Genomic DNA, 15,929 nt, shown 5'->3' on the forward strand with positions numbered 1-15,929 from the left:
AAGCTATTTCAATTTCGGTTATGCCCTTTAGAACTCCAATAGTACAAAAAACGGACTTTTCTGGGAACAAGAGTACATTGTACAATCCACTCATAAGAGTAATAGATACTATCTTTTTGGAGGATAAGTTCCATGTTCATAACACAAACAAGTTCGGTGCCTTAACTTTGTATATAGGCATGAGAATATAGGAAACGAGGCAGCTCCTACTGGTCCAAACGAGGCAGCTCCTACTGTCCCATACGAGGCAGCTCCTAGTGGCCTACTGGCCCATGCGAGGCAGCGCCTACTGGCCCATACGAGGCAGCTCCTATCCATATCAACCTAAATTAATTCATACATATGTATCCATGTTTATGTTCATATGTGGAATAAATCACTACGTAAGAAAATTTGCAAACACATTCACGATTTTTTCAAATTTTCTTAATAAGTTTTGAACGCCAATTCCTAAAATGTCATTAGTTTTTCTCTATCATCAACCATTACAGAGTTACACTTATCACACTGTCAGTATGTTGAATCTTATACTGTTGTAAATAGCTCTTTCACCTACATAAATTATATTTTTACATATCTCAAATCATATTTTTACATTGTCTAAAATCACAATTTATTCTTTCAGACTGTTTTCTAAACGTAAAAAGTTAAGATTTATACAATACGCCAAAGAGACATCACAAATATTCTTCAGATATATTCTGCGATGTTTGTGGGTATTATGTTGGATCAAAGGAGACATCACAAAATAGTTGAAGGTCCCAAATTCTGGACACCATATAGACTGCACTTTGGAATGCCTACAGGTGACCAAGCCTTGGGACTCGTTTAATATGTGGAAGCTGTATATTACTCCAGAAGGATGGTTAAAAGGTGCCAGAAGGGCTATGCCCATTGCTATTTCTAGATTAGGGGAGGGGGGGAGGGGGAATCCAAGAAACACGACAACGACTGCTATTTCTGCACGATTCATATTGCAAAGTCCAGCAAGGTTAAATGAAGGCAAACTCTCCAGTATCTAGACACACCGTCTTATACAGCACCTGTACTTCTTGCTGACTGTTCATAGACAACTCAACTTGAAGCCTCAAAGTTGCTTTACTTCACAATGGGAATCTATATCCATCTGTACTTCTTACATATTCAGTAAAAATGAAAGGCTACAAAAAAGTTAAACAGCTACTTGCCAAAATCAACTATGTAGAATTTCAATGGGATGTGTGTGGGGATTTTAATTAGTTTGACTTTCTGTTAGGTTTGCAGGGTCGATATACTTTTTATTTTTTATTAACACATTTAAGTACATCTGCATTTGTGCAGCTACCCTAGGCTATACGAAGGAGAATACAGCGTGTCAAAAAACTAGCTACGGATGCTAAAAATCCCCATCACATAGGATGGTTAGTCATACAAAGGCATGTGATAAGTAGTCTGCACTGGCAGACTCTGGGTACATTATGAGGATATCATCATCAACACAAGAGTGAATAAGGTAGCAGTGATACTAAAAGTCCCCATCTCGCAGGATGGTTAGTTATACAGGACCATACGTTCAGTGGCCTGCACTGGCAAACTCTGGGTGCAATATGATGATATCTTCAAGAACACGAGAGTGAATAAAGTAATTGCAAAGCTCTAGGTACCTCATGCAAATGGGTCTGAATGGTCTGATAACTGGGCATTTGGTGATGTAGTGTGGGAGATCATGTCCCAGTTTGATTAAGAGACCCATCACCTGTAGCCACCTGCCACAGGTAATGGGGGTAACCCAGTCTGATCCTGGCAACCACTGTGTAGCACAGTCTGGTGGACGTTTTGTGCTGCCCATATACACATGTTTCAGATCTGAACAAATAACTTTTTATACTGGAACTTTCAGGTCGTTGGGAATCAGTACTTTCTCTCCTATCAGACCTGAGTGTTTGGTAGAATATAGTTGACAGCAGAAATGGGGATACTAGATCTAATTAAACTTCATCTTTGTTACACCCTAATTTGGCTGCAATGTCTGTCATTATGATGGGTTTTATATTATGTGTGATGGTATCCATACGAACGAGATTCGAACCCTTTAATCTGTGCAGCAATTAGGAAATTTATAATTGCAAGAATGAGGTTCTTGCTGTCTATCTTCCAGAAGTTTTAAATTGCTTGAAGAGCAGACTTTGAATCACAAATTATTATTCCTTCTATTTTTTTTACTGTTCTGGTAGCTACTTGTAATGCCGCTAATTCTGTTTGTGTGGAGGTCAGCCCGTTGTTTAACCTGACACTGATAGTCTGTGTGCAAATGTTACTTCTATAAAACCTACATGCTGCTGCAGTTCATCCAGTAGAAGATTGGATTGAGCCTTCGGTGTAGACAGTGCTCGTGAGCAAAACATTCATGCTTCATTTGCTTATAGGATAGCAGGGCCCCCCACCCCCCATGGTAGGAATTACCCGTTGGAAGGTTTAATGCTGTCAGACAGCGTCTTGTCTACCGTAAACAAAGTTTTGTTACACCCCACTACATATAAAATAGGGACTGGTGAAACAATCTGTAAAGACCTTAGATTTTGGAGAAGCAGCTTTTCAAGAAATCCGCCTTGTGTATCCAAAGCTCTCTGATGAAGTCAAGGGTGGCATATACAGTTTGTATATGACCTTAAGTAAATACGTTATTGAAGTCAGAAAAACTTTAAAGAAAGGTGAGCAATGTGGAAAGAGAAGCATGGTGTGCATTGTGCATAGTTCGTAGATTTCTAAGATCCTGAGATCGCAAAGATCCTAATTACTGACGGTTTGGCAAGGCTTACTGAAAGTTATAAGAACATGGGCTACCGCATTGTCTTTAGAAGTGCATTTTATGCATTCCCATTTATATTTTTTCAGTGACGTCAAGGAAAGGTGACGTCCGTGAGGAGCAGGGTAAAAGGTTTCACCAAGATCGAGAGAAGCACTGGAGAGAAGGTACCAAGGCCGCTGGTATACTGTCATGATGGGAGATTATATATGGCCTCTGGTTAAAAAAGATGAAAGCGTTCACGAAAGCAGTGCGATCTTCAAACTTTTAAATTTTGAAATTTCACACATTTTGAGCCTGTCAGATATTTTGTTTGGTCAATTTTGAGCAAATTAAACATTTCATATATTTTCCTCTCAACCTAAGAAAAAGTGAAGCCTACACACAGCCAGCTAGGTGTTATGTTATATAAAACAGATTACTTCTGAAAATATCGATGAGAGGCGGAAACTAAAATAATGTGTAAACTTTGCGCCAAAAAATACACATGAAACAAAAAATTTCCAGTAAATACAATTACTCAATTGCAACGTTTTTCGTACCTTGAGGTTACCTTGAGGTGCTTCCGGGGCTTAGCGTCCCCGCGGCCCGGTCGTCGACCAGGCCTCCTGGTTGCTGGACTGATCAACCAGGCTGTTGGACGCGGCTGCTCGCAGCCTGACGTACGAGTCACAGCCTGGTTGATCAGGTATCCTTTGGAGGTGCTTATCCAGTTCTCTCTTGAACACTGAGGGGTCGGCCAGTTATACCCCTGTATAACTGTATAATTGTGTATTAAATTATGGTTCAGCCACAGCTTCGGTTAACCCATTCTACCTATTTATAACTAATACTGAAGGTCTTTCTGACATGCATGCGACTCACTCGTTTCTAGTTTCTCTCTTCGTTCGGTTACTCCTAGCTTCCAACGTTGCTTTTTTATCCTCTCAATTCACCAAAATATCTATGTTACAACCATGTACCCCATTACCTCTCCTTCAGTATTGACGAGGTTCAGTTTGTGTGTATTGTATTACGCATACAATACATACACAAGCCGCCATAAGCCAGTTATTCCTGTATTAGCTTTTCTGACACCTGCTTAATTGGCGCCGTAATGACGTTCGCGCAGTCATAAAATAATACACGCAGCTCGGGGGGCCATGACGTTAACGCCGTCATCAATTAATTTTTGCTTATTCTTATCAGTATAAACATTGTGAGTGAAAGAGTTTAACATTGGGTTGTGTGCTCACGGGCAACGTCCGGCCTACTTTGCGGTGCGATGCGGGTAGCCCGCCAGGGGCTAGGCAGTGCTAAAACTCCTAAAGTTAAAAGGATCGATAATAAGGCACTCGAGGAAGCCTTGTAGGCTCTCGCATGTTTTCTAGTACACAGTCTTTTACCACTACAATTTGTTTAAGTTTTATTATACAAAATAGAAGTTACAAAATGGAGCAGAGAATGGTATATATATTAGGTTGTAGAGTTCGAATGACTAATTACCCGTAACAGTTGTCAAACTCCTAGGTACCTATTTACTGCTAGAGGAGCAAAGACATTTCTGTCTCGTCCCGGAATCGAATCTGAGAACTCCGATTGTGTATCGAGAACGGAGTCAACTCTATTATTAGACCACTCCATTGTCACTGTTTAAATTACTTGATAAACGTATTGAATTAATTTGGTGCAAATACAACTACGTGTACGCAATACTGGAGTAATATTAGCCTCGAAGGATGAGGTGGGTCAGAGAGTTTCAAAAGCTTATATAACAGCAAAAGCATATCGTTTGAAAACTTGTCAAATCGTGAGACTGTGCTAGCACCATTTAGCCTAGCCACATAACATCGATGGGAGAAACAAATAAGTAACAACGATACGTTAAGTCACACATGCAAAACAGATTATCCCTTATTTGAGCCAAGAGGAAAATAAAAACAAATACCTCTGGGAGGATCCAGCACCGGTAATCATTACGGGGCCACTTCCCACACCTGGTCGACCAGCGTGCGAGGAGTACGCTCGCCCGTAGGCTTCGTCCCGTTATCAAGGTGACCGAGATGGGAATTCTTCAGCATCACTAGTTCTTTAACACAAACTAACCCTTCATGTTGACCAGATCACACACTAGAAGGTGAAGGGACGACGACGTATCGGTCCGTCCTGGACCATTCGCAAGTCGATTGTGAGAATGCCTAACCTTTCATACAATCGAGTGTTTGCGACATAAATGCAAATGTACCCCAGGTTACTAATAAACATAATCGGGTCTTCTAAATTGTACCTAGATTCTGTGTACCACGTATGTGATACATTCAACTTATTTACAGTTTACCAGTGGCAAACGCGTGATGAAACGCAAATTTGTGTACAAACTTTATTCTCCTAAAATAGTGTTTAAACATCGCAATGAGTTCGCCTATCTCGGAGTTGGCGACTATTTATCCATGTATGCCATGTTGGATTTTTTGATTAATGACAATTATCTGTATTCAGTAAGTGAACTCTGCAATTTTTCACCGCGAACACCTGAGGCTCCAAACTAACAGGTCCTAATAACCGCCAGCACCCCGCATGTAAACACGTCTATAAATACACAATATATATATGGCCTAGGTTTTATATACCATTCTATAATTACTTAAAACAGCCTTAGAGACTGTTTGGTCCAATTTTTGAACAAATTCATGATACAGTATAAACTGTAACTAGCTTTTCAAGACTAACTTTCTTGGCCAAATTAATTTTGGGGTTCAGTTCCTGAGGTCATTATATGTACCTCTGTTACATTTTCCACTACCACCCATAGGATTGTTATGGGTGCATACAAAATGAACTAAGCTAACCTGAGCAAGCATCAAAACATTCGCCAGGTCGCGAAGACCCTGGATTACATTCCAAGTGAACCTGGGTACCGTACGGCTAGCTCAGTGAACGACCCTGCTCGCCTTGGCAGCGTCCTCAGCAGACGTTCAAGGTAAGAATGGAGCCACCATAATGCCTCGCAGAAATGTTCCGAAACTCCTTTTAGCACTATTTTATTGTGCAAGCCGGAAACTAAGGTGCACTATAATTTAAAGTCATATTTCATCTATCCGATATTCTTGTTATTATTATTATTATTAATACAATCATATGATTGTTATTTTTAATACAAGTACCCAAAGTTGTGTTATTTTCTATTCCAAACATTTTATTATATTAGAAACAAACTAGCAGAAGCTTTTAACTATCTCTAATTTAAAATTAAACTTCAATTGTGGGGGAAAACTTACTGCATGATTAAATAGTAACTGAAGCGAGCATTAATGGTCAGGGAATGCCTAAAGCCGTGTACAGTAATAAATGGGATTGCCAGACTTTGACACTCAACTGCCAGTGTTCAACCTTCAACACATTAGTTAGTAGTTGTGCCAACAGGAGATAAACGGGTACACCATGCAGGCCAGGTATGCCATACCTTCAAGGCTCCGTGATCACTCGCACGCCAGCCCGTTTTCTCTATTTGCCACTCCTATAAAAATCCAATCTCCTAACCCAACGTTACAGCCCCGCTCCTGTGCTAGGTAAGTTCACAACGGGCTCACCATAACCCGTGCTACTTTGGAACTGTTGTTAAGAGTAGCGATATTTGTGAGCTGTTGCTTTTCATTGTACGCTGCATTTGTAACGATGGTTACCATAACGTATAAAACGCGATCTATTTAGTTAAGAGGACTGGGGGGTGGCCAGATTCACGAAGCAGTTACGTAAGTACTTACGAACGTGTACATCTTTCCTCAATCTTTGACGGCTTTGGTTACATTTAATAAACAGTTTACAGGCATGAAAACTTGCCAATCAACTGTTATTATTGTTATAAACATCCTCCTGGTGCCTCGAAGCTCCTTAACTGTTTAATCATTGTAAACAAAGTCGCCAAAGATTGAGAAAAGATGTACATGTTCATAAGTACTAGCGTAACTGCTCCGTGAATCTGGCCCCAGGGCAACGTGTGTATTGTGTACAAACACGCACATCGTTGCCTTGTAAGTTCCGACTGGAGGAAATAATTCCCGTTGTCGAAGACATAAAAGCCTGTTAGGCTTGTCGAGGTCCTCCTTGGCCAATGACTGACCTCCTCCAGAATGCAACCATTATCAGTTTACCTACTTTTAAATATATATTTACTGTAGGTGAACACATACACATTATATACGCGTACAGATACTTGCCTAAACGTCTTGCCCGGACGCATCTGATCCCTCGATCACAGTCGTCCCTCAATCAACAACAAACGTCTTGTACTGTTCGAGAATCAAAGTCTTGGTCCAATAACGGTTGTAAGCTGATTCTGAATGCTTTTTCGTTTTAGCATTTACTTGGGAGTAATTATTAAACTAACCGACGTTAAATCTAATCTTACAAGATACAAATGTTAAACTTTTTCACTGTAATGAACTACAATAGTCTAATTGCTATCTGGGGAAAACGCTATGATCTTTATTTTGTTTTTGAAACTTAATGGGCCATCCATAACTTCACTAAATAAAGCAACATGAACCCAGTTACAATTGCTAACTAAACTGGGCACTAGAACTCGCGGCGGCAGTTACTGTCATTTATGGTTTGGCTAACATTACTGAACCGCTATGTCAGTTAACCGCGGCTTGAGGCGAACCTTTACAGTTACCGTCTCTCGATAATGCTATTGCAGTTAACCAATATATGTTCCCATCACTACTGTTTACTTTTAACATCTTTAAACTATGTAAAAAAAAAAAGAGTACGAAGCAGAGTTTCTCTACATCGTGGTTGATGTTTTTGTGCTCTGTTTAACTTATCTTATAAGTTACACTGTAAATCAAGGTCGTAGACGCTGTAGGTCATGTACTAAAATTACGTTTAATCAACTTAACTCTCTGCAAAAATTAAATAAAGTTATCGATAGGCATGCCATTCTGCCCCCTGAATACATCTTTAAAAAGGTATTGCTAATGTTTCTAAAAATGTATTAGAGTTCAACTTAACTGCAGTTCAATATCTACACCATGGATCTGTGCCACGTAAGCCAACACTTTAGAGCCACATTAATAAAACTCCATGGTACCTTAGTCAAGAAAGGTACTTTACATGCAGATCGCGAAATAGCCACGTCTGTTTATAGACGTGTTAGTATAATCGTACTAAAAAAAAAAAAGTTGGGTACATTTTTATGTGATAAGAGATTCTTTATAAATATATGTTATATATATATTGATATTGCGGTCTTGTTGTACAAGACTTTTCTCAAGTATGATCTAATAGAAATTACAAGCAATTAATTACAATGACATTTACTTGTGCATATAAAACGGGCCCTCGAAAGCCTGAATGGATGAGCTGAGGTATACGAGCTGAAAGCCCTGACATGTACTAACAGCTTTCATAAATGGGCGTTTCTGTTGAAGATAAATTTCCCATTTACTTAAGATCTAAAATTATTTTATAGTAAACATTTATTATACTTTTCATCTGACTTCGATAAACGTGTGCTTGGAAATTAATGTGACAAATAAACACTTATATATATATTACGAGACGAAACTTTTCTTAAACGTCACATAACCTACCTACTCAGCGGAAACAGTAATCCGAGACAGCCTGACTTTTTGTTAAGACATGACTAATATTATGGCAATAAACGTTCACCTAACTTGATTAATTAAACCATGAATTCAACCAGAAACAAAACAAGGCTCTTAAATAGTCTAACGCGCACACGAATTTCTCTACATACTGCTCGAAAGTGTACAATTTGGTTCCGCAGACTTGATAACGAGGTCTCTGCTAGACAAATGTCCGGTCATTAGACCCTTCAGACATGCCGGTATGAGGTACCTGGAGCCTTGTAATTACTTTATCCACTCCCGTGCTCCTTGAGGATATCTTCATAATGCATATACAGTTTGCCAGTGCAGCCTACTGATCACTGCATAACTAACCATCCTGCGAGATGGGGATTTGGACTATTACGTAACTAGCTCTTGACACAATGTAACCCCCCATCATACAGTTTCTGTTAGCAGCATAAATGTTGACGTACCAAAGTATGTTTATAGTCACACCCACATATATACCTGCTCTAATTCAAACACGTAATCGAGCTCAACTCTCACCTTGCACTCTCCAGGACGAAGTATTAGAATATGAATTCTACAATAAAGGGGATTAGTGGTTTTTATAAGTAATTATCAAAGTAGGCACCAAGCGGTTTTTATAAGTGGTTTGTATGAGAAACATATATATAACTACTTTGTAAAAATTGTATTTCAAGTCCTCTAATATATTTTTTATATAATAAAATATTAAAGAGAGCTGCGCCTACCTGGTGGTGGGACCCGGCGGTGCCCGGGGTGGAACTTTACCCGAGGTTAGTCTTTCTTGCATTCAACACACTGTTTGGATTTCACTGCCAAGGAACAGTGCTTCTCAAAAGGCATTTCAGAGCGAGTGTTCGACAGCAAATTGTCTGTTTGCTTTATCAGATGTCTATCTTTCTATAACCACTTATATAGATTATAATTTTATAAACTTCACACGGCTGACTTGAAAGTGTGTGGCAGTTCAACTTAAAAAAAGTGCATTAATCAGCCAGTTACATACAGCTTGCCACTTCCCCTAGTAAATATCACAGATTTAGTATCAGTAGTTCAAATGGTCCCCACTTAATACCGTACCAGAGATTATAATGAGTCTTAAGTACATAATACTGCTCCACAACAATCAATCTCTTTGAGCACTATATATATAAAGTTTCTTATTATATACGGTCACTTCAGTACATGGGACTCCAGTACCACGAGTCACATTATATAATCAGGGAGTGGTGGTGGTGGTGGTTTTAAAACTATATGGACGGAAAAAAACAGGTCGGGGAAAAACTCATGAAGTTACTTGTCAGTGGTTGACAGCTTTCCACCGACTGTCATATCCTTACATGACAAGTGTTGACACCCCACGTCCTTTTACTATCACCTCAAGTCCATTCACCGAATTTTTACAAAATCTTTCCTAGTGTTAGATATATATTTTTGCAAGCTCACACAGTTGTCGCAAGAATCAAGCTTGATATTTTGCGGTCAGGCCACAGGTTTTTTTTACACTTTTTTTTTCGGTATATATATATTATTTTCACCTAAGCTTTGAGCTTCAGTATCCTGTACGATCGATGCATCTTTCTGAACGTGCGATCTTGGTGTGATAGAGTAGCTTGCAGCATAAGAGCCACCTTCAGCAGGAGCAGCAGCAGCAGCAACACCGTGAATGATCTGATACAAGGTTTGAGAGCGGTGTGAGCAGTGAGAGCGGAGGAGCAGCAGCCCTTCCTCACACTCCCGCGGCCACCGCCATACTGCCTGTCAAGCGTGGTGCGTGCCTCGCCCGCTCGCCCTCCACACCTATCACCGTCTACCACATCTATCACCGCACCTCTCCTAGTCTACCACATCTATTACTGTACCTCTTGTAGTCTACCACATCTATTACTGTACCTCTCCTAGTCTACCACAGCTATTACTGTACCGCTTGTAGTCTGCCACATCTATCACTGTACCTCTTGTAGTCTACCACATCTATCACCGCACCTCTCCTAGTCTACCACATCTATTACTGTACCTCTCCTAGTCTACCACAGCTATTACTGTACCTCTTGTAGTCTACCACATCTATTACTGTACCTCTTGTAGTCTGCCACATCTATCACTGTACCTCTTGTAGTCTACCACATCTATCACCGCACCTCTCCTAGTCTACCACAGCTATTACTGTACCTCTCCTAGTCTACCACAGCTATTACTGTACCTCTTGTAGTCTACCACATCTATTACTGTACCTCTTGTAGTCTACCACATCTATCACCGCACCTCTCCTAGTCTACCACAGCTATTACTGTACCTCTCCTAGTCTACCACATCTATTACTGTACCTCTTGTAGTCTGCCACATCTATCACTGTACCTCTTGTAGTCTACCACATCTATCACTGTACCTCTCCTAGTCTACCACATCTATTACTGTACCGCTTGTAGTCTGCCACATCTATCACTGTACCTCTCCTAGTCTACCACATCTATCACTGTACCTCTCCTAGTCTACCACATCTATCACTGTACCTCTCCTAGTCTACCACATCTATCACTGTACCTCTTGTAGTTTACCACATCTATCACCGCACCTCTTGTAGCCTACCACATCTATCACCGCGCCTCTCGCAATCTATTACCGCAGCTCTCGTAGTCTACCACATCTATCACCGCACCTCTCCTAGTCTACCACATCTATCACCACACCTCTCCTAGTCTACCACATCTATCACTGTACCTCTCCTAGTCTACCACATCTATCACTGTACCTATCACCGTCTACCACATCTATCACTGTACCTCTCGTAGTCTACCACATCTATCACCGCACCTCTCGTAGTCTACCACATCTATCACCGCAGTCTCGTAGTCTACCACACCTCTGTGGTCATCTATCATACCTCTGGTTGTCTTCCACACCTATCATCGTAGCTCTGTTAGTTTACCACACATATTACCTCTCCTCTGGTAGCCTAGCACACCTACCATCACCGTTAGTATTTCATTGGTATAATGGTATTGACTGTACAAACTGTACATGTACAATAATTATTTTTTTCCATAATAGAGAGCAGGAATGAGAACGGTGTGGAACAATGAGGAAGGCTGTATCACCCAAGACTGTGCAAACTCATCCAGCGGTGTTTTGCTATGTTACAGAACATGTAATAAAGTTTTCAGCTGGACAAATAGAAGAGAACGAGGAAAATTTGGCATTTCCTTATCCTATTGAAGTGAGGAACTGTTATTGCAATTAATTTACGTTATTTCTGTGTTGGACACGTCCTCGCTTGATTGGAATTCACGGCACACAAAATTTGCAAACACGCGGTGGTTAAAGTCAAATAAATATATGTAATACATTCTGTTTTTTTTACTTATTGCATTTACCATTTTCCTCGTTCATAGTCTGACGTGACTCGTGTACGCTCCTGTCTGCACTGTTAATTGCTTGCCTTACCTGCATAATGTTCGTACTTTCTGTCTTGCAGACAGTAGCTCTCTGTCTCCTATTTGTTCTCATTTTTATTTCAATTTCTTTAGCTTATCCTCAACTCTGTTTCATTTAGAATGTGATTTACAATCCACTGTCACTACTGTTCATGTCTCCAGGTCGCAATCGCTTAGCTTCCCTGCTTCTGCTCTATCACCTCCCCACTCGAGACGTGTGGGCAAGTCTTCTTACACCCATTGCTTCTGTTCACCCCAGCAGTGATTAGGAACATGGTTATTAGTCGACTGTTGTGGGGTCGCATCCTGGGGGAATGATCAAATGCTGGATATATCCGAGGTCTACTCGAATTTCCCTCAAACGCCGCAAGGCACATCAGGAAAATAGCCGGAAGGTTACACATGAAATATGCCGCAAGGCAAAGAAACTAGACCCGCCAAGCCACTGCGAGGAGTGGGCCGGAAGGTCCCAAGAGTCCAAAAAAGGGTTCACGCCCAAAGTAACTACCTCAATTTACTTGGGCTATAAGAGACTCGAACCGTGGACCCCACTCGTGTGAGGCCAAGGTCTTTCGGCTGGGCTATGGGTAGTCTTAATAAGGGACGTTTCCAGAAGCAGCATCCTGCAAGTGACTACTAACTACTACTCATAACTAGTAGTAACTCATAACTACTATTCTAACTCATTCCCTTAATGCTCTATCTCCTCTCCCCTAGTGCGTTATCTCATCGCCTTAGTGCTCTATTTCCTCAAATGCTTTACCTCCTTCCCATAACGGGGCAATAGCTTAATCTGGTCGTCAGAGTGACGACGGCGCTTCTTGCAAGACCGACGTTTGATCCCAAGTGGTTGGGGGTAGCATTCTTTCACTCCGTCCTCACATATCCCAGCACTTTATCCTTATATCCCTTCCAAGTGCTATATCGTCATACTGGCTTAGTGGATTTTTGAGTTACAGCCTCGTTCCTGTGCCAGGTAAGTCCGCTACGGGCTCACTATAGCCCGTGCTACTTTGGAACTTTTGTTCTAAGTAGCTGAATCTAAAACAACAACAGCGGATTTCTCCCGATAGCTTACCTTAGGCTACAGCAAGACCGGGAGCCAGACAGGCCGTGAGAAGGTCCCTTGACCAAAGCTCTTTCTCACGTCGCTTGAGAATTTTCTGTCATGTCTTGCATGACTGACTTTCCTCAGACTGCAAATTTTCAGATTGTCACGTAAGTATAACACTTAATTTGATTTAGTATAAATTAAAAAACTTGCTATTTTTATGTGCGTTTTTTTATGAACGCACATTTATAATTGCTTTACATTGGCTTATTCTGATAAGCTTAATCTAAAAGATATATTTACATTATAAATTATGCAAGGCTTAACATGGAACACACTAGCATTGAGACATGTGACAAAATACTTCTGATATTGTTAAAAAAATAAAGTTGTCACCGTTAACCTTAATTCTTATCAAGAAACTCTCCACGTTTATAGACATCACCTGCCGTCACCTTTCTAGTTTCTAAATCATAAGAATATAAGAGTAAATGGAACTGTGTAATACCTATTGGCCAATATTCACCCAAACTCGCACATATATATACAGCCAACTAACGCTTGTAACAGTTCAGCGTTCCCAGGCCAATTATGTCATATATAGACTTTCCACAATGGTGACTTGTCAATTAGAACGAGGACAAGCGACCACTAGCTCGTTCCTCAGGTGCCTAAACTCACTAATGCCAATCTGTTTGCATTAAAACTTAAATTGTACCAGATATCTCACCTTTTGCATTGCTCAATACTCTGTTTATTTAGTAGTTTTGGTAGGCTATGCTGTATATGGATCGTCAGCATAGCAAAACAAGAAAAATAGTTTTAGAATTGCTTATTCAACAATTAACTTGCTCTGTTGGAACATTGGCTTGACATAGACAACAAATAATAGAGGATAACACAAAAAAACAATAATATTTAACCCTTTTTCAAGGGAGAAGTGTTCAGAGTACATTCCTCCACGTCACAGCCACATTACTAGCGGAGTTCAACATGGTCAGTATTATGATCTATTCACGGGGAATATACTCACTGGGAAAGACTGTGAAATAAATGCAGGAACAAGTTGGAAAACTTATGTAATGGTCTAACAAATAGATGTTAGGCTACTTTATCATAATACAATACTAAAAAGTGGCTTAACAAGTGGTTGAATCTAATAAATGTAATGTAATGATGATAGTTGCTCGTTAACAGTTGCTCGTTAGCATACTGACCATGTTGGACTCCTGCCCGAAACGCTTTGCGTAATAGTGGCTTTAGACATTGTATGTACTAGCTCTATCTATAAATCCATCAATCTTTGTAAAATCTCTTGTATGTATGTACCTTACCTAAATAAACATTTATTTATTTTATTTATTTATTTATTTATTTATTTATTAACAAAAGGCCGAACATGTGCATCCAAGTGAAGGAAAAACCATCCTGAAACTCAACAAAGTCTTAAGGTCACACGAGGCCAACATAAATCTCGTTAAATCAGATACATATGCAAGGCTACTATAAGATCTAACTTTAGAAACCTGAACAAGAACCCATTCAAAACTTTGTATGTCAAATATATCACACTATTGAGCTAATCATTTAAGCTAGGCTGCTCAAGGTATGAGCTACAAGGAAATACCAACTGTAACTAAAAGAATTTAACCTCGCATCATCAGAGAGAATAAACAAGGGAACCATGATATCAATATAGAAAATACTCAGGGTAACTGAGTGGATGGGAACAAATATTTTAAATCAAGTACACACTAAGAAGGGGACAGATTGAAACCAAGTATCCGAATTAATCACAGAGAGGTTAGAAAGATTCTTTAAATCAGAGCGGACTGCAGATCAGTAAATAAATGGAATGATCTATGGACTAATGGAGGTAGACTCCATACACGGATTGTGGTGTAATGGAGACAGACTCCATACAGTTGTTGTGAAGTAATGGAGGCAGAATCCATACATATTTAAATATAGATGTGACACAATTTGATAAAATCCACAAAGATTAAAAACATATAAACACACTAGTCGTTTATACATTGAGAGGCGGAACCCCAGAGTTCAAGCTCAGCCACCTACAAGCACACGTAGGTGCCTACATACATACTCACGGCACACTCCAAGCTTCGCTAAACTTAGCCTCCCGTTTCTCCTCGCCTCAGCTAATGTTTTCACAGCTGAAGGACACGCACCCACACAATTGATACCTTCCTCTTTATCCAAATTTCTCTTGAACGATGATAAATCACTACGTCTTCCCAGGAATGAACATAGTATATACGTCACAGCCAGCTGGCTTTCCAACGTGGTATATCCCCCCCCCCCCCCCTTGGTAAATATGGGTACCCCTGGATAAATATGGGTAAACGTCATTGATGCAACCATGAATAAACGTCGATTCAACGTTACTCGACAATGTTCTCGATATATCTGTTTGATGTTAGATAATGTCCCGGGCCCCATTTTTTTCGTGTTCTTATAAAGCCTAACAAATGATAATTACAAGCACGGGTCTCGGTGGTACAGTTGGGTTCGTTCTCGACTCACTATCAGGATTCCCGGGTTCGAATCATGGGCGGGACAGAAATGGTTAGGCACGTTTCCTATCACCTAATGCCGCTGTTCACCTAGCAGCAAATAGGTACCCTGGGAGTTAGTCAACTGTTGTGGGGTTGCTATGATAGTCTCAGGACATCAAATTATATATTTGGAATGTGATTTGTATCACTATATTTTATGCCAGAAATACTTTTAAGAAGCCACTTTTAAGAAGAGTTTAAAAATACTAAAACTGAAATAATATATTCAAGCTGCTGCTGACAGAACCTGTTGCATAAGTTTACATAGTTCTTGTAGCATTCAGGGAGTTATTTTCGTTCTACCGAGTGTTAAGTGCCAATTTCCCGAGGCCACGGGCGACCACATTATTGTTTAAGTGAACACTTCTCCAAGAACAGTTCATTCTAAAGTGTCTTAGTTCCTATTGTCTAGCTGTGTTGCTTTAGGCTACCAATCGATCAGAGAGAGAATCATAAACAGATTATATAACATGATGTTCTTAA

The 15,929-nt window shown here is 40.1% G+C and overlaps 1 protein-coding gene across 4 annotated transcripts in view; it reads right to left on the bottom strand.

Moving 5' to 3' along the window:
• LOC123765846 (class A basic helix-loop-helix protein 15) overlaps positions 1-15,929 on the bottom strand; it is a 63,847-nt gene that overhangs the window by 13,379 nt on the left and 34,539 nt on the right. Inside the window, exons 1-2 of one of the 4 annotated variants that reach the window (XM_069337298.1) lie at positions 9,924-10,154; positions 9,114-9,406 (exon numbers count right to left, since the gene is read on the bottom strand). The exons of 1 other annotated variant lie outside the window; for it this stretch is intronic. In XM_069337298.1, coding sequence (XP_069193399.1) covers positions 9,114-9,175 — 62 coding nt within the window. In that variant the 5' untranslated portion in view covers positions 9,176-9,406; positions 9,924-10,154. Of the gene's footprint in view, positions 1-9,113; positions 10,155-15,929 lie in introns of those variants that run through there. 2 more of the 4 variants (XM_069337299.1, XM_045754647.2) reach the window with 2 other exon arrangements.

The sequence above is a fragment of the Procambarus clarkii genome, chromosome 37 (assembly GCF_040958095.1).
Source record: "Procambarus clarkii isolate CNS0578487 chromosome 37, FALCON_Pclarkii_2.0, whole genome shotgun sequence".
Lineage (NCBI taxonomy): Eukaryota > Metazoa > Arthropoda > Malacostraca > Decapoda > Cambaridae > Procambarus > Procambarus clarkii.